Source organism: Ranitomeya imitator, chromosome 2 (assembly GCF_032444005.1).
Source record: "Ranitomeya imitator isolate aRanImi1 chromosome 2, aRanImi1.pri, whole genome shotgun sequence".
In the NCBI taxonomy this organism is placed as follows: domain Eukaryota; kingdom Metazoa; phylum Chordata; class Amphibia; order Anura; family Dendrobatidae; genus Ranitomeya; species Ranitomeya imitator.
In genome coordinates this window covers 579,376,018-579,402,834 of record NC_091283.1, presented here as the reverse complement: position 1 = coordinate 579,402,834, position 26,817 = coordinate 579,376,018, and the positions used below count along the sequence as shown (strand labels likewise).

Here is a 26,817-nt window from a genome sequence, read left to right as displayed (position 1 = left end):
GACTCTTAAAGAAGAAGTTACAGGTCTGTGAGAGCCAGAAATCTTGATTGTTTGTTTCTGACCAAATACTTATTTTCCACCATAATATGCAAATAAATTGTTAAAAAAACAGACAATGTGATTTTCTGGATTTTTTTTTCTCAGTTTGTCTCCCATAGTTGAGGTCTACCTATGATGTAAATTACAGACGCCTCTCATCTTTTTAAGTGGTGGAACTTGCACTATTGCTGACTGACTAAATACTTTTTTGCCCCACTGTAAATTAGGTACCTCAAATTTGCCAGAAAGTTTAGCAACACTGGGCATAATGCATTAAGCTGGGTTTACATCAGTGTTATGAATTGTTAATCTGTTCTGGAATTTGTACCAGGGCTGAATCCATCACGTGACAGACATGATTAGTGCCAGACAGGCCCCATTGATTTATAGTGGGTTAATCAGGGTTCTGTCGTGGTTTCTCTCATCTTACTGGAAAAATAGCTCAGCAAGTTACAGCAGTTGATTCTATAAAAATCAATGAATCTGCAACATTGCCAAAAACACAGATGTGAACCTAGCATGCATGAGACATTTGCTGCCTGGTCATGCGCCATCGAACCTGGGGACAGTATACCTGACTTCATTGCGCATGCCCAAGGAGCAAAGATGTCGTAAACATGGACGAGATTCACATTACAGCAACTGAAGCTGGACCAATCTGGGTGAATAGACGTCCTGCTGGACTAGTCCTGCTCAAGTGGCACTATATACAAACATTAAAAAAAACCACATTTTTATGCAGAGATAAAGCTGTAACATATAATGGTGGTGGTTTAAAAGTGTTGGGGGTTCTGACAGATTCCTATTAAATTGAATGACAGATTCCTATTAAATTGAATCCAGATTGATGATCAAATGATAGTTGTAAATCCACTTCGGAAACCAACGGCAATAAGCAGTTATTGCCGAGAAAAGCTCATTTTGACCTCTACACTGATTATGGACTATTACCTGCATAATGGACTATTTAAGTGAAAGCCCAACCAATAAAATATGGGCATTAGGCTCTTTTTATTAGCAGTTCTTCAGATGGAATATATTTATTCTGTACCATAACAAGAACATAGTAGTAATTTTGAGGTAATGTACATTTGTACTATTGTGTTTTAGCTGATCTCATAGTATGGTAATTCACTTACTTGAGTGTACCGCTGAATCCAGCCTGCATTCTGTTGATTGATGCATTACATGTCATATTGGAAATCTTCAAACGTCCTTTTGAATCTCTGGCAAGATCCAGATCAGTTTTAATGTGCACTCCTTCCGCTGAGGCATTGATCATCCCCACGTCATAGCTGAAGAGCACATAACGTCATCATTCTCTTATTTGACCACAACATGTGGGAGAGATTAGAGATAAGGTAGCACTAATATCCGGATGATACTCACAAGAGCCAGTAGAGAAGTTTTCTCTGGAAGTTGAGGCTTATAGATGCATTATTAATGTCTAATACCAGTTGTCTGTTCGGCTGAAACCACAACTCAGACTGGGACAGCTGTAAGTTTGTGACACGTACGCTGGGAAGAAAGGATCAAAATTCATTCATTTATGAGACAGTGCCTATAGACATTTCAGGACTCAACACCTACAGGATGTCCTACATGTAGCTAGTTACTACTGCTTATTATGGAATAGGTCTACAAATGGAAAAGCCAATGCTGAAAGTCAAGAAACATGTAAAAGTATATCTACCAGTGGCTTCCAAAATTGGAAGGATTTTTTCCTTTAACTTAACTTTTGACTCATCATAACATATATCACGAGATAACATTGCGGATGGTGAATGAGCTGGTATAGTGACAGAGGGGGATTGGTAAGGTATCATTTTTATTTTACAGTTTTCTGAGATTTTAAGTCTTTAACATTCAGTGGCTGGTCAATTTAAAAAAAAAACCTGCTGTATGAAATGCCAATGTTGTTTGTCTATCAATCTGTGGTTGGCACAGCGGATGAAACCATCTGCAAAAACAACCTGTGACAGACTACAATAAGATGAGCAGCAGCTGTTTATTGACACTCATCTCAGGATAATCTTCAAGTTCCAAAATCAGAATGTGATGATTGCACACAATATATACGACGACAATGGAGAATTTACATTGACATTTATGATACACAAGATCATAAACAATTTGACAGGGACATTCATTCAATCTAAGATTACTTACTTGTTTATGCTGTAGCTGAATCTCCCCTCACTTCCATTCACATCTGGAATTGTGATGTTCTCCAGCTCCTGTTCCACAAACTTCAGTCCCTCATGTTTCACTAATTCAAAGAAATGTTCATTTAGTCCCCACACAGCACGAGACAAAAGCTTTATGTATTCTATATGTACATAATACTTATTTGCCTTTGGAGCTATTGCTATCCTATTTGTGGTCATAGATCAGTCTAGCATCTGTCACATTGTAAGAAGAGGGACTGTGCCACGGATACCTGTTCTGTGTCGGCCCCGGAACTATCATGGCTGTCTACTCTGTTGTCCGGGGAAAGCTTAAGGGACCGGACCAATCCTTGCAGGTGGAAGCAAGGGGTGTGGCTAAGGGTACACAGCCTCAGCGCACAGGGATAAAAGGAAGATTTGGTGGGAACAGGCAGCGCGCAGCAGGGAGAAGTGAGTGCTCTGGCCCGTGAGTATCAGTACAGCGCAGGCCCGCGCATGGCCATCATCGCTGACAGAGACTGTGAGGAGAGGCGTTCGGTGTGTCCGTTGGCCACCATGAAGCGAGCGGCCAAAAGCTCCGAGCCCGTGAATACTGTGCGAGCGCCGCCTAAGAGATATTGGGAGCAGGACCTCCATCTGTGCCCCGATTCCTCAATGTATATCTGCCGGACTACAGTGAGCTCAGACTGTGTAGTGGCCCACGTTCCTGCAGCCACATCAGTATATGGACTAGGGGCTCAGCGGAAGGTACCAGAGACCAAACGCTGCCGCCAGAAGATGGATCGTCGATGCCTTTAGGACCTCATTGGATAAGCGCCGCTCCAGCCGTTGTGGTCACCATCACCTGCTCTGTGATCCACCACGTCGTAAGAAATGACTGACAGGATAAGTTGACCCAAGAAGAACTGTTAATACCTTCTCTACTTTTCTTTAACCCTGCATACTATTTAAATTTTGAACTGTCTACCCCCCCCCCCGTTAACCGTTTATCTCCATGCGAGGAGTATTCCAGTGTTAATTAAAATTGTTAACCCTTGCTTTGCCTCCTGTCCACCACTGCATCCCACAACCTGCTTACAACATCACTACCTGGATCTGCTCTAGCAAAGTCTTCTTCTGATGCCATGTATTCACTCTGCAGGAAGGTGATAGAGGAGATGCTATAGCCACTATCGCTGGGCTAATGGGTTTGTGTGCTCTCTGGCAGCCCAGCAGGTGTAATCAGCTCCCTGCTGTCGCTTGTGGTCAGCTATTGCTTGGCTTCTACATTGTGCTTTGGTGCTACATTTGAACTTGACCCTGATCTGCTTCCTAACCCAGATTGTAACCTGACTACATGCATTATATTATTCCAACTTTCTTTGACAAGACAGCCAACATCTGTTGCATGCAACCCAGTGGACCTCAGGAAGTCCAGATCTCTGTATGGTGGTTAAAGCGTGAAGGCAGGGTTCCCCTAGGATAAGCTAGAAAGAGTGGCTTGATCCAAATCTGTCAGAGGTAACCTTTTGGGGTTGATGGCTTATGACATACTTTACAAGATATGTTCACATACCATACACATTTAAATACATTTTTCAAATATTCTTCCAAGGATAATATAAGGCATATATAGAATCAGTATTTCCTAGATATTTCCTCTGCAGAGTTATACATGAAAACCACATAAAAGCCACTGCCTAAAATTGAGCATTGAGGTGCCCATACACCTTCTACAGCTGTCAAAAGCAAAATCTTTTCTTCCAAACCCTCTATACATATGCATGCTCAGCTTCGCTAAGTAGGTATGTGTTTTCAATGGGAAGGGGGAAGTAAGCTGCTAACAGATATCTTTGGTGGCGGCTGATCTCACACTATGGGGGGGAAGAGAGCTGGGAGGCCCTCATCCACGTATGATAGTCATCTGGTCAAGCTGAAATTGGCAGCTTTGGTAAATTTTGCTCTATGGGAAATGAGGACCATAAGCAGTTATTCTCACAAAAAAATTATCCCTTACCCAAAAGGTACATGATAATTGTGGATCACCACCACAGAGCCCCACTGATATCTAGAACAGAATTCTTGATCACCCTTTCCTCCTGTTCTAGTGATCAGCAAACATTATACACATGTTCAGCACGGGAAGTGTGGCTACAGGGAGAAAATTAAGTTATATTCTCGCTGCAGCTCTTTGTTTCTACTAATAGACTGAAAGACTCCCTTGCAGTGTGCACATGAAGCAGTATGGTAGTTAAGATGCACGGAGAGCGATTACAGCGCTCTCACTATATAGTGACAGTTCATGGCCCCTGCACTACAGCGATGACTGGAAGCAAGTGGCTGCAAGGAGAATAAAACTTAATATTCTCCCTGCAGCTGCACTTGCATTTATATTTCTAACATATTTAAAATGCAATTTACCTGCAATCTATCAAGTGCATGTTATAGTTACACTCAAGTCCATGCTGACTGTTTTCTCTTTGTCTCAGTAGTAGAATTGTTTTATGGCCAAGAAGAGAACAGATATACTAGCACAACTTGTTCACTGCTGAATAAGCTTTAATGTGAATATATAAAGGGGAATTTGCATTTTATGCGTCAGTGTTAAGCCATGCCTTTAAAGAAATTAAATATGCAAATTTGCATCTTCCATCATTTATGGATTGGAAACTCAAATTTAAGGCAAAGATCACTTTCTCTAAGCTCCACTTATTAGAATAAAAAAAAGTGCAAGCCATTACGCAAATATGGTATTCACATAATAGGCTACCTTTCTAAACCAGAAATTTTCACTTATATTTGTCTAAGTTAAAAGAAAAAAATAATACAGCAAGGAACTTGATTAGAAGATCCCTCAAAATATAGAACTGCGGCAGGCATTGGTAACATAGTCATGCCAACCGCAGTATCTGCTTCATCAATATATTGTCTCAATAGTTAAGTACAAAACCAAACATTTTTCAATATATCTTCTATAGTAGTTATATTAGCTGTCATGGCTTTACTTAGTGTTAATACACATTTGTTATATTTTAAATGGTTAACCTGTGGACATAGTGACTGAAAAAGTTCTTCATGATGATTACTACTCACCAAACTGAAGACCTTTGGAAGTGATCCGTATTCTGCAACCAGGGTTCTGTGAAGATGACTTTGACAACACAACAGGTAGGACAAGTAAAAGAAGGTACACCAACACCGCCATATTTCCTTACAGCCTAAAAAAAAATTACAATGAAACAAAACTTCAACAACACACATAATGTAAAACATTTAAAGACACTGCATGACGTAACCATGATGTGTGCAGGCCCCATAAAAACGCTGCCTTTTGAAGGTGCCTGAACATTAAACATTAGGGTGAGGTGGTGGTTGCCACGCACAATGTTCTGATGTTGGTGAGAAACTGGACCCAATGTTCTGCAGGAGCATTTGGAGCAGAAGACACCAATGGATTGAGAAGTGTTGTCTGGTCTGGAGTCTGAATTAATAAAGGACTGATTTGTTTAGGGGTCTGGTCTGGCGTCTAGATAAATGTAAGGATCAGCATTTTTTTGTGTGTCACTGCTTTCACCTATAAGGTGACATTTGGGTAGGCAGCTGGATAGTAGCATTAATGGATAAAGAGGATTATATTGATCTAGAGATGGACTGCAGATCTAGGGAACCAAAAAGGGCTAACCATTTACATTTCTACAGTAATCAGGAGAAGTTGTCTTGGCTGCTTGGGTAAGATAGAAAAGTAAAACAAAGTGGACAACTCTAACTAAAAACAAGTTCTCATCTATGAGTCACCAGATAAATTAGTTATTTATTCTTCCAAGAATTGTTTCTGATCAGCATTAAACTCTCTTTTAAAGTCTACAATATCTACTCTGTAGAATATAGTTACTGTAGGAGATTGTTAAATTATTATTGGTAAACATACAATATGGACCAAATTATTGGGACACACCTCGTCATCACTGAATTCAGATTTTCATTCAGTCTCATTGCCATAGGTGTAAACAAAATAAAGCACCTAGCCATGCAGTTTGCCTATACAAACATTTGTAAAAGAATGGGCTGTTCTAAAGAATTTGTGGAATTTGAGCGGGGTCCGAAATGATGCCACCATTGCAACAAAATTGGTTCATGAAATTACTTCTCTCCTAAACATTTCATGATCAAATGAGTGGCATTTTTGAAAAATGGAAGCATTTAGCAACTACAGCAACCCAGCCACAAAGAGGCGACCACATAAAGTTAAAACGAGGTAACAGTGAATGCTGAGGCACAAAGTACATAAAAGGCACCAAGCTCTGCTGATTCAATAACCACAGTGTTCAATCCTCCACAGCACAAAATCTGTACCCCAGGAGCTGCATGTAAGCCTTACATAAGAAAGCACAATAACAATTGTCAGATGGAGTGGTGTAAAGCACATCACCACTGGACTGTGGAGCAGTTGAAATGTGTTCTGTGGACCGTCCAATCACACTTCTCTATCTGGCAGTCTGATGGACTGGTCTGCATGTGGCGAATGCCTGGAGAATGATACCAGCCTGACTGCACTATACCAACTGTAAAGTTTGGTGGAGGAGTGATAATGGTATGGTGTTGTTTCTCAGGGGTTGGCCTAGGCCCCTTATTCCAGTGAAAGAAAATCCAAAGGCTTCAGCATACCAAGACATTTTGGACAATTATATGCTTTCAACTTTGTGGGAAAGTGGGGAAGGTTATGTTTCCGCATGACTGTGCCCTAGGGCAAAAAGGAAAGCCCATAAATAAATGATTGGGTAAATTTGGAGTGGAAGAACTAGACTTGCCTGCCCAGCATCCTGACCACTTTTGTGATGAATTAGTACAGGGACTGCGAGACTGGACCTCTCTTCCAACATTAAGGGTTTGACTTCACAAATGCCCTTCAGGATGAATGGGCAAAATTTCAACATTCCAAAATCTTGTAGAAAGCCTTTCCAGAATAGTGGAATCTGTTTTAGCTGGAAAAGAAGGTCCCACTCCCCCACTCCATATTATTGCCTATGGATTTAAGATGCGATGTCATAAAAGCTCCTGTAGGTGTAATATGTAGGTGTCACAATACTTTTGTCCCTATAGTGTATAAAAGTTTTTTTGTTAAAATATTAAATGTACAATTTTGTGTTTGTACAAGTGCTATGGAAATGACTGGTGAAAAGTCAGTTTTTATAGGAGGTTGATGTTGCACATTTGTCCCCCAGAGTTAATTCCACTTGTGGACCGACCTGGGCAACTCACGAGAGATCTGGTCATCCCCTATAGAAACTATAGTGATAGCCAAAAGCTAAACAGTATTTTTAAAAAGTCAAAAGAAAAAGCAAACGATTATATATACTAGTAGATTGACTGGTGAAATGAGATAGAAATGCTCTTAATGAATGTTTGCCCTGAAATGCCACCCATGTCTATAACTACGTCATGGAGTGGTCACTTGGTCTTGATCATCCCTTACGGTTACGGTACTTCAGCAGATGTGGTCAGTTTATATTCGGTAAATAACAGATGTCAGAACCCTGTGATCTGTTCTTATGGAAAACAAAACCTGAAAGTTTCACAATAAGAATTACAACATTGCTTTAGGACTTTGATAACTGTCTGCAGATGAGTATGTGAAAAGTTAACTGGCATGGAAACTCCGTCTAGATCTCAGTTATAGCTTGAGGTTTAGACAGAACCACATCATAAGTTTCAAAAACAAAACATTAGCTGCTCCAGTCCCTGTCATTATCCTTATAAAGTGTGTGTGGGCAACCAAACCCATATGAGATACTTACAACCCACTCTTTTAGGTACACAATGTACACCTTACGTAATTCCAGCTTTTACTCTAGGCCCCCCATTTACAACCATGTAATTTGTATGCATCGTAAATAAAGTATGGAGAGACATACAGAGCAATTACTCAAAATAAGAACCCCCCCACACAAAAAAAAGACTTAAAAAGAATCCATCAGCACTCCTTATATGTCTATTTTAGGAAATACGTGCATTTACCATGAAATTACAATCCTTTTCTCATAAGGGTTAGACCAGATGATTGTGAAAAGGTTTTTCAAGCCAAACATACATTTTTGCTGTCCATAAGACCTTGTGCAGATGACGGTATAACTTAGTCGAGTGCCATCCGTGGTTTTGACAGATAGCACTTGTCATTGTGTTATTTTATGGGGTTGTGTACATGTCCAATTTTCCCTCGGAGGAAAAAAATTTAAAAAATTGCAATATGCAAAGGTTGTCTACGATAATCGAATGCCACTCGCCATTCAGCTCTATGGTTCCACGGAAAAGAATCGGACTGCCTTTAGATGACAATTGAGTGAGGTCTGATTTTCACAGACTGACATTATAGAGAAGGTGGGAAAAAAAATTCTCTCCACCTCCAAGAAAATCAGATCACACTCTGATCAAACTCCAGGCTTTCCTCACATCACAGCACAGTGGTTCCACCACTCCCGTTACAGATATTATGTACTGTAGATGGAGGGATATTCAGAGTCTTTCAAGAAACATTTTTTGGAAATTGTTCCACAACTTTAAGACACAGTTGATCCCAGATTGGTGAACCTCTGACCATCATTGCTACTGAGAGATTGTGCCTCTCTAACATGCTCAATTTATCTACAGCCATGTGATCCTCTAGCAGTTTTTAATTAGTACCAGTTAGTTGTTTAGCCTTTTGCAAACCCTGTCCCAACTTTTTTGAGATGTTTTGCTGCCATCATTTTCTATTGGAGTTAATTTTTTTTACATATTACACAACGTCCCAGCTTTTTTTAATTGGGATTGTATGTAAGTATTACAAGTTTTCCTCCTGCATATGTGCAACACCCCAGGTGGCCAGTTGTTGCAGTGATGTTGCCTTCCTTTCGGGGAGGGTAATATCATGCTCAGAGGCAATGGAATTCTCTTCACCAGGTAAGGCACCCGCATGCAACACATTCCGAATCCAGGCCAGGAAGGGGAGCGCAAGACCCGGATTCAGGGGAGCTTCCCTCAAATATGGATATATATCCTGGTCTGGAGGAGGACTGGAGTTAGCCAGTCTGAGAGAGACACAAAAGGAGAAGGAAGTCTGAGAGAGCAGACAGAGTGGCCTGGCAGCCACGAGGGAGCTGCAGCCTCTGGAAGGAGAAATGTTGTGAATTCTGCTCTTGGGCTCCCTCCGGTGGTTATGAGTGGTAGTGCTGCGGTAGTTGGATCGCAGCATTTATCAGGTGTATCTATTTTTTGCAATTTGGGCTGGGCTATATAGCCTTGCTTGATCCTTTAGTCAGTGCCAGTTGTCCATTGTTTTTGGAGGATTCACATCCATACCTGGTCTCTCCTGTTCTGCTGTTCATTTCAACAAAGATAAGTTCTGGCTTTGTTTTTGCTGTCCACCTGTTGTGGACCTTATAGTTCTGTGCATTTTCATGTTTTGTCTTGTCCAGCTTTGTCTGTGAAGGATTTTTTTTGCAGCCAAGCTGTGTCTCTGGAGATGCAGATATACCCTCCATGTCTTTAGTCAGATGTGGTGATTTGAGAGAACCTAACAAATACCCCTTATTCTATAGGACGCATATTTCAAAACTAGAGAGAATTAATAGTACAGCGTCCACATAAATACATAGTCAGCACATGTTCTACGCTATAGATATAAAGAAAACATACAAAAAAATGCGTATCTTGAACCAATTTTTATTATAGTACAAAAAATATTGCCTTAAAACCATTTAAACATACATAGTTAAAATCTGGTAGCCAAAAAGAGGGCGCTCAAACTGTGAGCCAAACAAATACATGTGGCACCACTACTGAGAAACCAGCTTTACAAAAACATAATAGTGTCCATATTAACATGTTCTCAAGACAGCCATAGTACTATGTGGGAGTTAGAAAGCAGATACTACAAATGCCTAATACAGGACATTAAGCCATAGTGGCATACCCAGCTCCCCCTACTCACTTATAGTTGTAGCAGTAAGAATCATACGTAAATCAAAATACTTACAAGAGTGTTTAGTGCCTTGCTGGTACTCAGGAGATGGTGCCACAGCCCCTACGCGCGTTTCGGCAGCGTGCCTTCGTCAGGGGAAGTCTTTTTGGCTACCAGATTTTAACTATGTATGTTTAAATGGTTTTAAGGCAATATTTTTTGTACTATAATAAAAATTGGTTCAAGATGTGGTGATTTGTATTTTCTGTGGTGGATATTTTCTAGTGTTTTAATACTGACAACATAGTACTCTGTTCTATTCTTTCTTTTTAGCTAGTATGGCCTCCTATGCTAAATCCTGATTTCATGTCTGCGTATGTTATTTCCCTCTCCTCTCACAGTCAATATTTGTGGGGGGCTGTCTATCCTTTGGGGATTTTCTCTGAGGCAAGATAGGTTTCCTGTTTCTGTCTTTAGGGGAAGTTAGTTCTTAGGCTGTGTCGAGGGGTCTAGGGAGTGTTAGGTACCCCCCACGGCTACTTCTAGTTGCGCTGCTAAGTTCAGGGTTTGCGGTCAGTACAGGTACCACCTTCTCCAGAGTACGTCTCATGCTGCTCCTAGGCCACCAGATCATAACAGTACAACTGGCCAACAATGAGTTAATTGCATCTCAGAAGAAGGGAGGAAAGGTTTTGAGCCATTTTTTTTCCTTAGCCTGTTTGGTCTGTTCCTCCCTCTTAATCTCTGGGTGGCTACGGAACCTAGTAATGACATGGATGTTCAGGAGTTGGTTTCTCGGGTGGATCAGCTTGCTGCTAGGGTTGTTGTGAATTCTGTTGTCGAACTCCCTCCTGTGGTCGTGAATGGTACTTCGGCGAGTTCTGTCTATGGGCTCCCTCTGGTGGCTGTGAGTGAAGCTGCTGCTTCTGAGGTTCCTTACACAGGTGACGTGGTTTATCCTTTGGTTGGCTGTTCTATTTAACTCCTCTCAGATCGTTACTCCATGCCAGCTGTCAATGTTTTTGCATTGGTTCAGTTCGCTCCTGGATCTCTCTGGTGACCTGCCTTCTCCTGCAGAAGCTAAGTTCCTGATAGTCATTATTTGTTCACTGTTTTCTTGTCCAGCTGGTTTTCATGATTTTGTCTTGCTAGCTGGAAGCTCTGGGATGCAGAGTGGCCCCTCCGCACCGTGAGTCGATGCAGAGGTCTTTTTTGCACACTCTGCGTGGTCTTTTGTAGGTTTTTGTGCTGATCGCAAAGTTACCTTTCCTATCCTCTGTCTATTTAGTAAGTCTGGCCTCCCTTTGCTGAAACCTGTTTCATTTCTGCGTTTGTGACTTTCATCTTTACTCACAGTCAGGGCCGCCATCAGGGCATTACAGCCGTGACTGGCGTAAGGGGCCCGGTGAGCAGAGGGGGCCCGCATCGGGCCCCCTCTTACCTGCTCACCGGGCCCCTACCGGCAGCCGCAGGCTGAACCGGGCCCTTAGCGGCGGCCGGCGCTGCAGCTGTACGCTATTGACATGCGGGCCCGCGCCCGCACGTCAATAGTTAACAGCCGCCAGCCGCAGCGTGCAGGTCGCCGGCGTCTGACGTCATTGTCAGTCGCCGGCGAGTGCACAGTGCAGCTGCGTGGAGAGATCAGGAGCGTGGCAGGTATGTAGAACTTTTTTTTTTTTCTATTAAGAGCGGAGAGCGGAGAGCGGCGATCGGGGGGGGGGGGGTTGGGCAGAAGGCTGGACACAGAGGGGGCAGAAGGCAGCTGGACACAGGGGGGCAGAAGGCCGCTGGACACAGGGGGGCAGTAAAGCTGGACACAGAGGGGGCAGAAGGCAGCTGGACACAGGGGGGCAGAAGGCAGCTGGACACAGAGGGGGCAGAAGGCAGCTGGACACAGGGGGGCAGAAGGCCGCTGGACACAGGGGGGCAGAAGGCCGCTGGACACAGGGGGGCAGTAAAGCTGGACACAGAGGGGGCAGAAGGCAGCTGGACACAGAGGGGGCAGAAGGCAGCTGGACACAGGGGGGCAGAAGGCAGCTGGACACAGAGGGGGCAGAAGGCAGCTGCACACAGAGGGGGCAGAAGGCAGCTGGACACGGGGGCAGAAGGCCTCTGGACACAGGGGGGCAGAAGGTCGCTGGACACAGGGGGGCAGTAAAGCTGGACACAGAGGGGGCAGAAGGCAGCTGGACACAGGGGGGCAGAAGGCAGCTGGACACAGAGGGGGCAGAAGGCAGCTGGACACAGGGGGGCAGTAAAGCTGGACACAGGGGGGCAGAAGGCAGCTGGACACAGAGGGGGCAGAAGGCAGCTGGACACAGGGGGGCAGAAGGCAGCTGGTCACAGGGGGGCAGAAGGCAGCTGGACACAGAGGGGGCAGAAGGCAGCTGGACACAGGGGGGCAGTAAAGCTGGACACGGGGGCAGAAGGCAGCTGGACACAGAGGAGGCAGAAGGCAGCTGGACACAGGGGGGCAGAAGGCAGCTGGACACAGAGGGGGCAGAAGGCAGCTGGACACAGGGGGGCAGAAGGCAGCTGGACACAGAGGGGGCAGAAGGCAGCTGGACACGGGGGCAGAAGGCCGCTGGACACGGGGGCAGAAGGCCTCTGGACACAGGGGGGCAGAAGGCCGCTGGACACAGGGGGGCAGTAAAGCTGGACACAGAGGGGGCAGAAGGCAGCTGGACACAGAGGGGGCAGAAGGCAGCTGGACACGGGGGCAGAAGGCCGCTGGACACAGAGGGGGCAGTAAAGCTGGACACAGAGGGGGCAGTAAAGCTGGACACGGGGGGGGCAGAAAGCTGGACACGGGGGGGCAGAAAGCTGGACACGGGGGGGCAGAAAGCTGGACACGGGGGGGGCAGAAAGCTGGACGGGGGGGCGGGGCAGAAAGCTGGACACGGGGGGGCAGAAAGCTGGACACATGGGGGGCAGAAAGCTGGACACATGGGGGGCAGAAAGCTGGACACGGGGCAGAGTGCTGGACAGAGATGGGGCAGAGTGCTGGACAGAGATGGGGCAGAGTGCTGGACAGAGATGGGGCAGAGTGCTGGACAGAGATGGGGCAGAGTGCTGGGCAGAGTGCTGGACAGAGATGGGGCAGAGTGCTGGACAGAGATGGGGCAGAGTGCTGGACAGAGATGGGGCAGAGTGCTGGACAGAGATGGGGCAGAGTGCTGGACAGAGATGGGGCAGAGTGCTGGACAGAGATGGGGCAGAGTGCTGGACAGAGATGGGGCAGAGTGCTGGACAGAGATGGGGCAGAGTGCTGGACAGAGATGGGGCAGAGTGCTGGACAGAGATGGTGCAGGATTGGAAACAGATGGGGCAGGATGGATACGATGGAGACAGATGGGGCAGGATGGGGAGATCATATGGGGTAGAATGGATACTCATGAGGGCAGGATGGGAGAACATATGGCTGGAGCCTGGAATGAGACACACGGTGGCCAGGATGGCGAATATTACCATAGGGGCTAATTAAGGGATATTATTATTGCAGTGATGTATTTATTTTATTTTTTGAGTATACTGTTTTAAATGGGGGGGCGGTCCTGTTACTGTGTAGAGTGATACTATGTTGCCTTCTTCATGTGGTGTAATGTAGAAGTTGGGAAAATTAAGTAATGTGTTCTACAAGCGGAACTCGAGATAACTGTTTTATTTCCTGCAGAGACGAGTCCTGGCTGGATAAAGTGATGGCGGTCTGTGCTGGATGAAAGATGAAGGACTTCACCTAGAGACGTCACTGGTGAGTCAGTGTTACCTATACACTTACACTATACACTGTATACTATATACAGAGGTCCTGTGTACAATGTCACCAGTGATCACTGTATTATCTATACATTATATACAGAGCTCCTGTGTGTAATGTCACCAGTGATCACTGTATTACCTGTACACAGACACTGCTTACTAATTACAGATCTCCTGTGCATAATGGCACTGATGGTGATAGTATTGTGGGTTTTTTTTGTATTACTGATCAGTATTGTAGTATTCAGTCATTGTTGGTAATATGTGGTCTGGTCATGATGTGGAGGTAATATGTGGTCTGGTCATGGTGTAGCGGTATTTGTTCCTTGTATTTTATATTATTCGATCACTGTGGTGGTAATATGTCATCTGGTCATAGTGTTGTGGTATTTGTTCCTTGTATGTAGTATTATAGGTCATTTTAAAAATTGAAAAATAAATAAAAATATACCTAAATTGTATTGCATATTTTAACAAATATTTAGTAGGTTACAGTAGAGTAGGGCCCGGCCAAAAGTGTCTACCTTGTTGTGGTGGCGGCTTAAAAAATCTTTTGGCCAAAACAAAAGCTGCCGGCTATATGTGTGATCTGGTGATGGGAACTGTTAATGTGTGATAGGTGAGAAGTGGAGATTTTCCAAGAGAGAGTGGTGGGACTGTGGACAGATCGTGGGGTGGAGCCTGGAGGCAGGGCTGGGGTGGAGCCTGGGCGGAGTTTCAAGGGGGCCCCGAAAATTTTGCCAGTATGGGGCCCCGAAATTGCTAGTGGCAGCCCTGCTCACAGTCAATATATGTGGGGGGCTTCCTTTACCTTTGGGGAATTTCTCTGAGGCAAGGTAGGCTTTATTTTCTATCTCTAGGGCTAGATAGTTCTTAGGTTGTGACGAGGCGCCTAGGGTCTGGTCAGGAGCGCTCCACGGCTATTTCTAGTGTGTGTGATAGGATTAGGGCTTGCGGTCAGCAGAGCTCCCACATCCCAGAGCTCGTCCTGTATGAGGTTTAACTATCAGGTCATTCCGGTTGCTCCTAACCACCAGGTCAAAACATAGGGTACAGGGTATTTCAGATTATATTATTCAGACTCCTGCCTTAGAACCTAAGATTCCCACTCCTGATTTATTTTTTGGTGACAGATCCAAATTTTTGAGTTTCAAAAATAACTGTAAACTGTTTTTTGCATTGAGACCCCGGTCTTCTGGTGATCCCATTCAGCAGGTTAAAATCATCATATCTCTGCTGCGTGGTGACCCACAGGATTGGGCACTTTCCCTGGAATCTGGCAATCCTGCTTTGCTTAATGTTGATTATTTCAAGCATTGGGGTTATTGTATGATGAGCCTAATTCTGTGGATCAAGCTGAGAAGATCTTGTTGGCCCTGTGTCATGGTCAAAAAGCGGCAGAATCGTATTGCCAGAAATTTAGAAAATGGTCTGTACTGACTAAATGGAATGAGGATGCCTTGGCGGCAATTTTCAGAAAGGGTCTTTCTGAATCTGTTAAAGATGTTATGGTGGGGTTCCCCACGCCTGCTGGTCTGAGTGATTCTATGTCTCTGGCCATTCAGATTGATCGGCGCTTGCGCGAGCGCAGAGTTGTGCACACTGTGGCGTTGTCCTCCGAGCGGAGCCCTGAGCCTATGCAGTGTGATAGGATTTTTTCTAGAGCTGAATGACAAGGATTTAGGCGTCAAAATGGGTTGTGTTTTTACTCCGGCGATTCTGCTCATGTTATTTCTGATTGCCCTAAGCGTACTAAGAGAATCGCTAGTTCTGTTACCATCAGTACTGTACAACCTAAATTTCTATTATCTGTGACCTTGATCTGCTCATTATCGTCATTTTCTGTCATGGCATTTGTGGATTCAGGCGCCGCTCTGAACTTAATGGACTTAGAATTTGCCAGACGTTGTGGTTTCCCCTTGCAGCCTTTGCAGAACCCTATTCCTTTAAGGGTTAAGGGTTAAGATGCTACACCGTTGGCTAAAAATAAACCTCAGTTTTGGACACAGCTGACCATGTGCATGGCGCCAGCCCATCAGGAAGATTGTCGTTTTCTGGTGTTGCATAATTTGCATGATGATATTGTGCTGGGTTTTCCATGGTTACAGCTACATAATCCGGTGTTAGATTGGAAATCTATGTCTGTGACTAGGTGGGGTTGTCAGGGGGTTCATGGTCACGTTCCTTTGATGTCAATTTCCTCTTCCCCCTCTTCTGAAATTCCTGAGTTTTTGTCAGATTTCCAGGATGTATTCGATGAGCCCAAATCCAGTTCCCTTCCACCACATAGGGACTATGATTGTGCTATTGACTTGATTCCAGGTTGTAAATTCCCTAAGGGTCGACTTTTCAACCTGTCTGTGCCAGAACATGCCGCCATGCGGAGCTATATTAAGGAGTCTTTGGAGAAGGGGCCTATTCGGCCATCTTCTTCACCATTGGGAGCAGGTTTTTTTTTGTTGCCAATAAGGATGGCTCCTTGAGACCGTGTATTGATTATCGCCTCTTGAATAAGATCACGGTCAAATTTCAATATCCTTTGCCTTTGCTTACTGATTTGTTTGCTAGGATTAAGGGGGCTAGCTGGTTTACTAAGATTGACCTTCGAGGGGCATATAATCTTATTCGTATTAAACAGGGTGACGAATGGAAAACTGCATTTAATACGCCCGAAGGCCATTTTGAATACCTTGTGATGCCATTCGGACTCTCTAATGCCCCATCTGTGTTCCAGTCCTTCATGCATGATATCTTTCGGAGTTATCTTGATAAATTCATGGTTGTATATTTGGATGATATTTTGATTTTTTCCGATGATTGGGAGTCTCATGTGAAACAGGTCAGGATGGTATTTCAGATCCTCCGTAATAATGCTTTGTTTGTGAAGGGGTCGAAGTGCCTCTTTGGAGTGCAGAAAGTTTCTTTTTTGGGCTTCATTTTTTCTCCCTCATCTATAGAAATGGATCCGGTTAAGGTTCAGGCCATTCATGATTGGATTCAGCCCACATCTGTGAAGAGCCTTCAGAAATTCTTGGGCTTTGCTAATTTTTATCGTCGTTTCATTGCCAACTTCTCCAGTGTGGTTAAACCTCTGACCGATTTGACGAAGAAAGGCGCTGATGTGACGAATTGGTCCTCTGCGGCTGTTTCTGCCTTTCAGGAGCTTAAACGCCGATTTACTTCTGCCCCTGTGTTGCGTCAGCCGGATGTTTCTCTTCCATTTCAGGTTGAGGTTGACGCGTCTGAGATTGGGGCAGGGGCCGTTTTGTCTCAGATGATGTATACAATAAACTTGGCACTCAAAACGGTAGTAAGGTGAAGTTAATCAGCTTTATTGCAAGTCCCAGATACAGTTTCGACAGTTAAACATTTTCGGTCCCACCGGACCTTCTTCAGAACAATTTCCAATTTATCTGGTTAAGCTGGTTACAACGTGTGGAAGGAAAAATCACCTTCTTACGCGAAACTGTGGAGTAATGCAATAAATGAGAAAACGAAAGGGCTCTAGGCGAACTAAGTCGCTAATGGAGTCTGTGGTCCATAATCAGGGTGAGGAGCTCAGATATGCGTGGCACCGGATCGCCAGAGAGGGACGCACTCTCTGGCGATCCGGTGCCACGCATATCTGAGCTCCTCACCCTGATTATGGACCACAGACTCCATTAGCGACTTAGTTCGCCTAGAGCCCTTTCGTTTTCTCATTTATTGCATTACTCCACAGTTTCGCGTAAGAAGGTGATTTTTCCTTCCACACGTTGTAACCAGCTTAACCAGATAAATTGGAAATTGTTCTGAAGAAGGTCCGGTGGGACCGAAAACGTTTAACTGTCGAAACTGTATCTGGGACTTGCAATAAAGCTGATTAACTTCACCTTACTACCGTTTTGAGTGCCAAGTTTATTGTATACATTGACTGACGGGTTGGAGACCCTACTTGAGCACCATCTCTCACCAACTAGCAGAGTGCCGTGTTTTGTTTATTATTACGTTTTGTCTCAGAGGAATTCTGATGGTTCCTTGATGAAACCGTGTGCCTTCTTTTCTTGGAAGTTTTCGCCTGCGGAACGCAATTATGATGTTGGCAATCGGGAGTTGTTGGCTATGAAGTGGGCATTTGAGGAGTGGCGTCATTGGCTTGAGGGGGCCAAGCACCGTATTGTGGTCCTGACCGATCATAAGAATCTGATTTACCTCAAGTCTGCCAAACGATTGAATCCTAGACAGGCTCGATGGTCCCTGTTTTTCTCCCGTTTTGATTTTGTGGTCTCGTACCTTCCTGGTACTAAGAATGTTAAGGCGGATGCCCTCTCTAGGAGTTTTTTTTCCTGATTCCCCTGGGGTTCTTGAGCCGGTCGGCATTCTGAAGGAAGGGGTGGTTCTTTCTGCCATCTCCCCTGATTTACGACGGGTTCTTCAGGAATTTCAAGCTAATAAACCTGACCGCTGTCCTGTGGGGAATCTGTTTGTTCCTGATAGATGGACTAGTAAAGTGATTTCTGAGGTTCATTGTTCTGTGTTGGCTGGCCATCCTGGGATTTTTGGTACCAGAGATTTGGTTGATAGGTCCTTTTGGTGGCCTTCTTTGTCGCGGGATGTGCGTTCTTTTGTGCAGTCCTGTGGGATTTGCGCGCGGGCTAAGCCTTGCTGTTCCCGCGCTAGTGGGTTGCTTCTGCCTTTGCCGGTCCCTGAGAGACCTTGGACGCATATTTCTATGGATTTTATTTCAGATCTTCCGGTTTCCCAGAGGATGTCGGTTATCTGGGTGGTTTGTGACCGGTTTTCTAAGATGGTTCATTTGGTACCTTTGCCTAAATTGCCTTCCTCTTCTGATTTGGTTCCGTTGTTTTTTCAGCATGTGGTTCGTTTGCATGGCATTCCGGAGAATATTGTATCCGATAGAGGTTCCCAGTTTGTTTCTAGGTTTTGGCGGGCCTTTTGTGCTAGGCTGGGCATTGATTTGTCTTTTTCTTCCGCATTTCATTCTCAGACAAATGGCCAGACCGAGCGAACTAATCAGACTTTGGAAACTTACTTGAGATGCTTTGTGTCTGCTGATCAGGATGATTGGGTGGCTTTCTTGCCATTGGCCGAGTTTGCCCTTAATAATCGGGCTAGTTCTGCTACCTTGGTTTCGCCTTTTTTTTGTAATTTTGGTTTTCATCCTCGTTTTTCTTCAGGGCAGGTTGAGCCTTCTGATTGTCCTGGTGTGGATTCTGTGGTTGACAGGCTGCAGCAGATTTGGGCTCATGTGGTGGACAATTTGGTGTTGCCTCAAGATGAGGCTCAGCATTTTGCTAACCGTCGTCGGTGTGTTGGTTCCCGGCTTCGGGTTGGGGATTTGGTCTGGTTGTCTTCCCGTCATGTTCCTATGAAGGTTTCTTCCCCTAAGTTCAAGCCTCGGTTTATTGGTCCTTATAGGATTTCTGAGATTATCAATCCAGTGTCTTTTCGTTTGGCCCTTCCAGCCTCTTTTTCCATCCATAATGTGTTCCATAGATCTTTGTTGTGGAAGTATGTGGCGCCCGTTGTTCCCTCTGTTGATTCTCCGGCCCCGGTGTTGATTGATGGGGAGTTGGAGTATGTGGTTGAGAAGATTTTGGATTCTCGTTTTTCGAGGCGGAAGCTTCAGTATCTGGTCAAATGGAAGGGTTATGCCCAGGAGGATAATTCTTGGGTTGTTGCCTCCGATGTTCATGCTGACAATTTGGTTCGTGCCTTTCATTTGGCTCATCCTGATCGGCCTAGGGGCTCTGGTGAGGGTTCGGTGACCCCTCCTCAAGGGGGGGGGGTACTGTTGTGAATCCTGCTCTTGGGCTCCCTCCGGTGGTTATGAGTGGTAGTGCTGCGGTAGTTGGATCGCAGCATTTATCAGGTGTATCTATTTTTTTGCAATTTGGGCTGGGCTATATAGCCTTGCTTGATCCTTTAGTCAGTGCCAGTTGTCCATTGTTTTTGGAGGATTCACATCCATACCTGGTCTCTCCTGTTCTGCTGTTCATTTCAACAAAGATAAGTTCTGGCTTTGTTTTTGCTGTCCACCTGTTGTGGACCTTATAGTTCTGTGCATTTTCATGTTTTGTCTTGTCCAGCTTTGTCTGTGAAGGATTTTTTTGCAGCCAAGCTGTGTCTCTGGAGATGCAGATATACCCTCCATGTCTTTAGTCAGATGTGGTGATTTGTATTTTCTGTGGTGGATATTTTCTAGTGTTTTAATACTGACCGCATAGTACTCTGTTCTATTCTTTCTTTTTAGCTAGTATGGCCTCCTGTGCTAAATCCAGATTTCATGTCTGTGTATGTTATTTCCCTCTCCTCTCACAGTCAATATTTGTGGGGGGCTGTCTATCCTTTGGGGATTTTCTCTGAGGCAAGATAGGTTTCCTGTTTCTGTCTTCAGGCGAAGTTAGTTCTTAGGCTGTGTCGAGGGGTCTAGGGAGTGTTAGGTACCCCCCACAGCTACTTCTAATTGCGCTGCTAAGTTCAGGGTTTGCGGTCAGTACAGGAACCACCTTCTCCAGAGTACGTCTCATGCTGCTCCTAGGCCACCAGATCATAACAGAGAAATACCCGAAGGGTTGTATGTGGAGGAGCTTCAGAGGGAAGGAGCAGAGGAGAAGAACAGGGCTCAATAGGGAGCTGTGACCGGGCACCCTCAGAGGTGAAGCGCAGTACCGGGTACCGGGAGCCCGAGTCCTTAGTGGAACTGTAGGACTCTTGGCAGAACCGGAGGGCTGAGAACTTTATGGGATTGGCCTACACCACACCTGAGATGCAGCAGCACCTGAAGAGCCCGGGGCATGATAGAGTCCCTATAAAAAGGCTCAAGCTGCCCGTTATGCAGGTACCTGTGTCAGGACAGGAGGAATAGAGGACTCTGCAGAAAGCTCCAGGCAGCAGGGACTTCATATACAGCAAGCACTAGTTGGAAAGGCTCACAGACCTCGACTGGAAAAAGGGAATCTTCCATTGCCTCCGAGCCGGCCGGACCATACCATCACCCATGCCTGGTACCCTGGACTGTGGCCTGCTAACTACAGTAAACCATGTAAAGACTTACAACTTGTGTCCCTTACTCATTTTACCGGCAAATACCATCATCACCATACACTCTAGGACCCCTGAGGACCCCGCTTCACCTGTGGGAAGCGTCACCATCATTGCTACAACAACATCCCCCAGAGGACCCCTTTAAAGCAGCGTCGGTCCCCCTATTGACCGAACACCACAGGTGGCATCACGACAGACTTATTCAGAATTCCCTTTTAAAGACCGTTCCCCTTTACAGTGAGTCCCGGGCCACGGACCAGGTCGCAGCCACCGTGACATCCCCTTTAATAGCCAACCGGACCCGGTACCGAGTACCCCACTGCCCTGGCGGGCGACTCATATGATCTTCCTCAGAGACTGCAAAGCTCTCCTGTCCATAAAACGGCTGCAATGGAGAAACTTGGGACCACACTTATCCATCAGCCTCCTCCAACAGAAAAACAGCTTTCCCATGTGAAATGTTTTTCAATTGTACAAGGCTAATGGGCAAGTCCAGACACATGTTCCTCCATCAGCCGCCATTTTGTGGTCAGTCTGTGAGAAAGGCTGCAGTAACAAGAGCAGAAAGAGTACCTGTAATATTTATATATCAGTAGATGCCACAAAATCATGTCTCCATCACATCTGTTAAAAAAATAATAAAGTGGTCAGTCCCTTTAAGTGTTGGCCATCAGTAATATAAATTAACATGACTGGTTTAATTTATGTATATTAGCTTTTATTGTGTTTCTTTCATGCAATAATATAGTTTTCATAAACTTTTCAAAAAGATAACTTGTTTGTCTTTCAGACTCTGACGCACAATACTGTTGTCTGACATATGCTTCCCTGTGTTATGTCTTCACGGTCCATCGCCCACAAAGGGCCTTGAAGAGAAGCAGAGTACAAATGCGTGACCTACCTACGCTTGAAAGGAAAGATAGACCATGAAATCATATGACTACCAACACATGGATCTGAATATTTCCTCATTTCAAAGTCATCCTGTCTGCAAAATGCAGGGCATACAGATTCTAAAATATGCTTGTTTATGGATTTATCCAAGGGTATAGATCCAGGGGGCAGATGTAGCAATTACTACCGGATTGAGAGCCTAAGTGAGCCCAAAGTTCCCACTACTATAAGACACAGTAGCACGTAATAGGTGGAGCTGTGTAAAAGATTTTGCAGTAGGACCTAGGAGATTCAAGTTATATATCTAGTAATATTTTTGGGCATACTGTTACATTTTAATTTGAAAGGTACAGGTCATTGTAATTTTTTTTACTTAAACTGTTGCTACAAGGCAGTTCTCAATAAAAAGAGCTCATTTTTTTCATATCAATATCTTAAAATATAGCAATCTTGCAATTTTCAGACTTATACTTCCTGTCCTTTCAGGAAGAGTTTTCAGTAGGCTCATTACCATCAGTGCCAGAACTACAATGACAGGTGACACCTTTTTACAAAGCTGATAACACTGGATCCACTGATCACAATAGGTGACGTCACCCCTTACTCTGCTCCCCTTCACAATGGCCTTTGTATTTGCTCATTAGAGACTTCAATACAAAATATAGGGTTGGGGTTTTTGACTATGCTGGCCAATGTACCAGTGTTATTTTCTGAAATAAAAGAAGTTGGAATCTAAAAAAAAAAAAAAAAAAAAGCCCTACTGGCCAGTGTGAAAATTGTAATTTGTAATTTCTCATTCAGATTGTCATATGTAAAAAAAACCATAAACCTTTCCAACATTGAACACAAAAACCTCATTTAGATAGGTAATTTTTTGATGATATCTTCTTTTTAATAAGTGTCTTCACTTAACCCCCGCGTCTCGCCATACCTAATAAAAGTTGTCCATTGAAAATCAACACTGAGTAGTCCAATGGGTGGGCTCAGACAATCCTCAGTGCTGCTGTGACCTTAATAAATCAACCCCATTGTCTCGGATTGCTGTGGATGATATTCCCAACATCATCCATACCAAGCTGCCTGGCTCTGTTGCCAATGAGCTGAAGCCCAGAACATGTGCTGTCTTATCAGCTGCCCTGTATGTAGGCAACAGGTTTCAGCTCAATGGCGACAGTAAGAATCAACTCGGTGTGGAGGATGTAGAGAACATTATATTCAGCAATCAGAGGCAAAGGGGCTTTATTGTCAGGATTGCAGGAGGTGCTGAGGATGGGATGGGTCACTTATCGGACAGAACGGATTTGCAGACAGTACACATAAAAAAGTAATTTTTCTCAGATATGATGGGCTGCAGTGGGGAAATTAAGACACTGTTAGAAAGCTCCTTTCAGGGCGAACAACCCAGTTTAGAACAGGGAAACCTGATGATAGGTCCCAGTTTACTGTGGTTTTCATCCCTGTTTTCTGTGGATTAAAAACATGGCATTCATTCAATACCACAATTACAGTTGTCTGTAGAAATTCCTAGAACTGTTTCTTCAACTTAGAACACAACCGTGACAAAACTGCACATACCAAAATGTGTTCTGCAGGAAAGCCGACCAAACCCACGTAATAGTAAAACTAGAGAATGACAAATAAGGTCTTATCAGGGTAAAATGTATGAATACAAATGCACAATTGTGCTCACCTGGTAAGGTTGTGTTCACACTACTTAGGCTGCTACAGACCCATGAGGAGAAATCGAGGAAGAAAATGGTGAAACAAATAGGAAAACCTGTACTGTAAAGTCGTTGAAGACTGATGAGAAGACAGAAATTCAAGTATTGAGGTTTATTTGTCAATGCGTTTCAAAGTATTAAAACTTCATTGGGACAGAACACCAAATTTCTGTTTTAGAATTGATCAGTCTTTAAAAAAATAAAAATAGATGCACAGTTTAGTTTCCGTATAGGTTAACATTCTGGTCAGACTGTATAAAGCACAATGCAACGTCACGGAGAACCTCGTAGAGGGTCCCTACCGCCCTAACAGTGACTCCTTTCATTGGGGTTGCTGCTGGGTGGTGGCCATTGTTGCTGTGGTTTTGTGCTGGTGGGGCAGCACGATCTGAAGACACCGGGCCGTCTGCGCTGCCTGTGCTTTGCCGCTGTGGCGGTGGCTGGCGCGCGGCTCTGCTCCGTTAGGGCGGCAGGGACCCACTATGAGGTTAGCCGTGACGTGACGTAATCCCTGGTACTGCTCATGAAGTACGGACCAGGGATTACGAGAGAGAACGGAAGCGTCTAACTTCATATGATCTAGATGCAACCACCTTGGCTGAATATCATAAACTCAACAGAATCCCGCGGGGCGTGCGGTGCCATCTGAGACCTACTTTATTCTCAGATAAACCTGAGTTTTGTGAGAAATTCAAGCTAACACTTAACAAGTGCTCTTTGGACATTATTTTACTAACCATAGAAACTTTGCAGACTGCTATCACGGAAACAGCACAGAAAATCACCTCTATCGAGGAACAACTTGGCTCAACTCTCTCTAGCACAGAGTGGCAGAGTCTGAAAACTAAAACAGATAAAATTATCGAAGATCATCGCAAGGCTCTACAGGATAAGAAGAGATCAAAATTCCAGAGAGATTCTGACGACTACATTCAAGACCGGGTGTACAAATGGAGAGATTCTACCAATACGGGCTCTTGGCGAAGAAACTACAATTACAACCCAAGATTTACCGGCTCACACAGTACAAGACAGCGACAGCTCCACTGGCACTTTTTCTCAGAACCGTTTTTTTCAGAAACGACCACCAACCAGAGCACGTGGCCGACATACAGGAGGAGACGCACAAGGAGGGCCGCCCGTAAATACCGCAGATCGGATGAAGACCAGATCGCAGGTAAACCCACCAACTCCATCCTTAACATTTCCTCATATACACTCAGCCCATCTGAATTAGCTATCCTCCAACGGGGGCTGTCCTTCTGCCCCCCCCCCCATGGGATACATTTCAATTATCCCAAGACCTTGAACAATTCTATAGGAACATTCATCTGAAGACAAACTTTGGACATGAACAAGAAACAACAAGGAACAGAGTCCTTCCACCGGGGGGGAACCCTGCTCCCGAGATATCCATTACCAACCTGGGTCTATGAAACCCAAGCAATTTTCACCCCCCACGCTCATTTAACGCCACTGAGGCCTTCACCGATATAGTACATAGGGACACCAGTAGGATTCTAGACCAACACCAGAAAGGTTTATTACCTACATGTAACAATATTACGCCCATTGAAAAACAAGCAATCAAGTCCCTCAAAGACAATAAACACATCGTTATAAAACCCGCAGACAAAGGCGGTGCAATTGTCGTTCAAAACCACACAGATTATGTTAATGAAATCCTTTGCCAACTTTCTGACACCACCACATACTTACCAATTCCCCATGACCCGGTTCTTACAATTAAGTCCAAAATACAGCAGACTTTGTCTAAATATCAAGCCTTGAACACCATTGACTCTAAAACGGCCACCTTTTTAGTGAACCAGAACCCCATTACCCCAGTCTTTTACACCTTACCCAAAGTTCACAAATCCTTGATAAATCCTCTCGGTCGCCCAATAGTGGCTTCTACAGATTCCATCCTAGCCCCAATCTCCATTTTTCTTGAAAAGATACACCATTAACCAAGAAAACCCAATCATTCATTTTGGATACTGGCCATTTCCTCCACTTTATTAGTCAAATCACTAACATATCCCCTGACTGCATTTTGGCTACTTTTAACGTCAAGAGCTTGTACACTTCCATAGAACATGACCTGGGCATCACTGCTGTTGAAAAACTCCTTCAATCATCTAACCTCAGCGATAATTCCACCCAACTATGCCTTGACCTCTTGTCCATTGTTCTGAAGGAGAACTATTTCCTATTTGGGGATCAGTTTTACTTACAGATACGCGGGACCGCCATGGGCACGAACATGGCGCCCGCGTATGCTAATATCTACATGGATAGTTTTGAGCAATAGCACGTTTACAACAACTCCTTAATTCCAACAATACAGCAAATTCTGGTTACGCTTCATAGATGACATTTTTTGTCTTTGGGTGGGTACCCCCGAGGATCTATTGTCCTTCACTGATGTTCTTAATTCCATCAGACCAGAATTACAATTTACACTGAATTGGTACATGACACAGATTTCCTTCTTGGACACCTTGGTGATCAAGAACGATAAGGGGACTCTATCCACGGACATCTTCACCAATGCTACCGATACCAACAACCTACTCCACTATACCAGTTGCCACCGCTCATCCACTAAAAACAGTTTACCTCGCTCCCAGTTTACACGGATCACGAGGATGGTGTCTGATACCAACCTCATCCCTACCCGCCTTGATGAGATGGCCAATAAATTCAAAAATAAACAATACCCTCAGGAACTCCTCTCAATGGAGAAAGCAAGGGCCGTGGAACCTCGGTTGACACCACCCACTGCTCCCACTAAAGAAAGGGTCACATTTGTTCACACGCACCACCCAGTAATGCCCAAAATTTACCATGTCATCCATAAACATTGGTCTATCTTAGCTAAATCCTATCCTAATGTCGAAGCCTTTCACACTCCTGCACTCATGTGCAAACGACGTCCACAGAACGTCAGGGACAGCTTAGTCAGAGCCGACGTAGGGAGTTTCTCCAGAGTCCCTAAACAGACCTTCCTTGGCACAGAACGCAAGGGTACATTCCCGTGCCTCAGCTGTGCCTGTTTCTCTAATGTTCACACAGGTAAACATTACAATATCAAAGGCTTCTACACTTGTGATACCAACTACGTTGTGTATCTCATAAAATGCCCGTGTGGCATACTTTATGTGGGGGAAACTACCCAGCATTTACGTGACAGAATTGCCAGTCACAAGTCCACTATATGCTGCAAGAAGACATGGCTACCGGTCCCTCACTACTTCATCAGTGCGAACCA

General features: G+C 44.6%; 1 protein-coding gene across 1 annotated transcript in view; it reads right to left on the bottom strand.

Moving 5' to 3' along the window:
* Positions 1–26,817, bottom strand: part of PLTP (phospholipid transfer protein) — a 75,766-nt gene that overhangs the window by 24,007 nt on the left and 24,942 nt on the right. The window contains exons 2-5 of the mRNA XM_069752205.1: positions 5,280–5,404; positions 2,209–2,308; positions 1,429–1,557; positions 1,179–1,334 (exon numbers count right to left, since the gene is read on the bottom strand). Coding sequence (XP_069608306.1) covers positions 1,179–1,334; positions 1,429–1,557; positions 2,209–2,308; positions 5,280–5,391 — 497 coding nt within the window. The 5' untranslated portion in view covers positions 5,392–5,404. The remainder of the gene's footprint in view (positions 1–1,178; positions 1,335–1,428; positions 1,558–2,208; positions 2,309–5,279; positions 5,405–26,817) is intronic.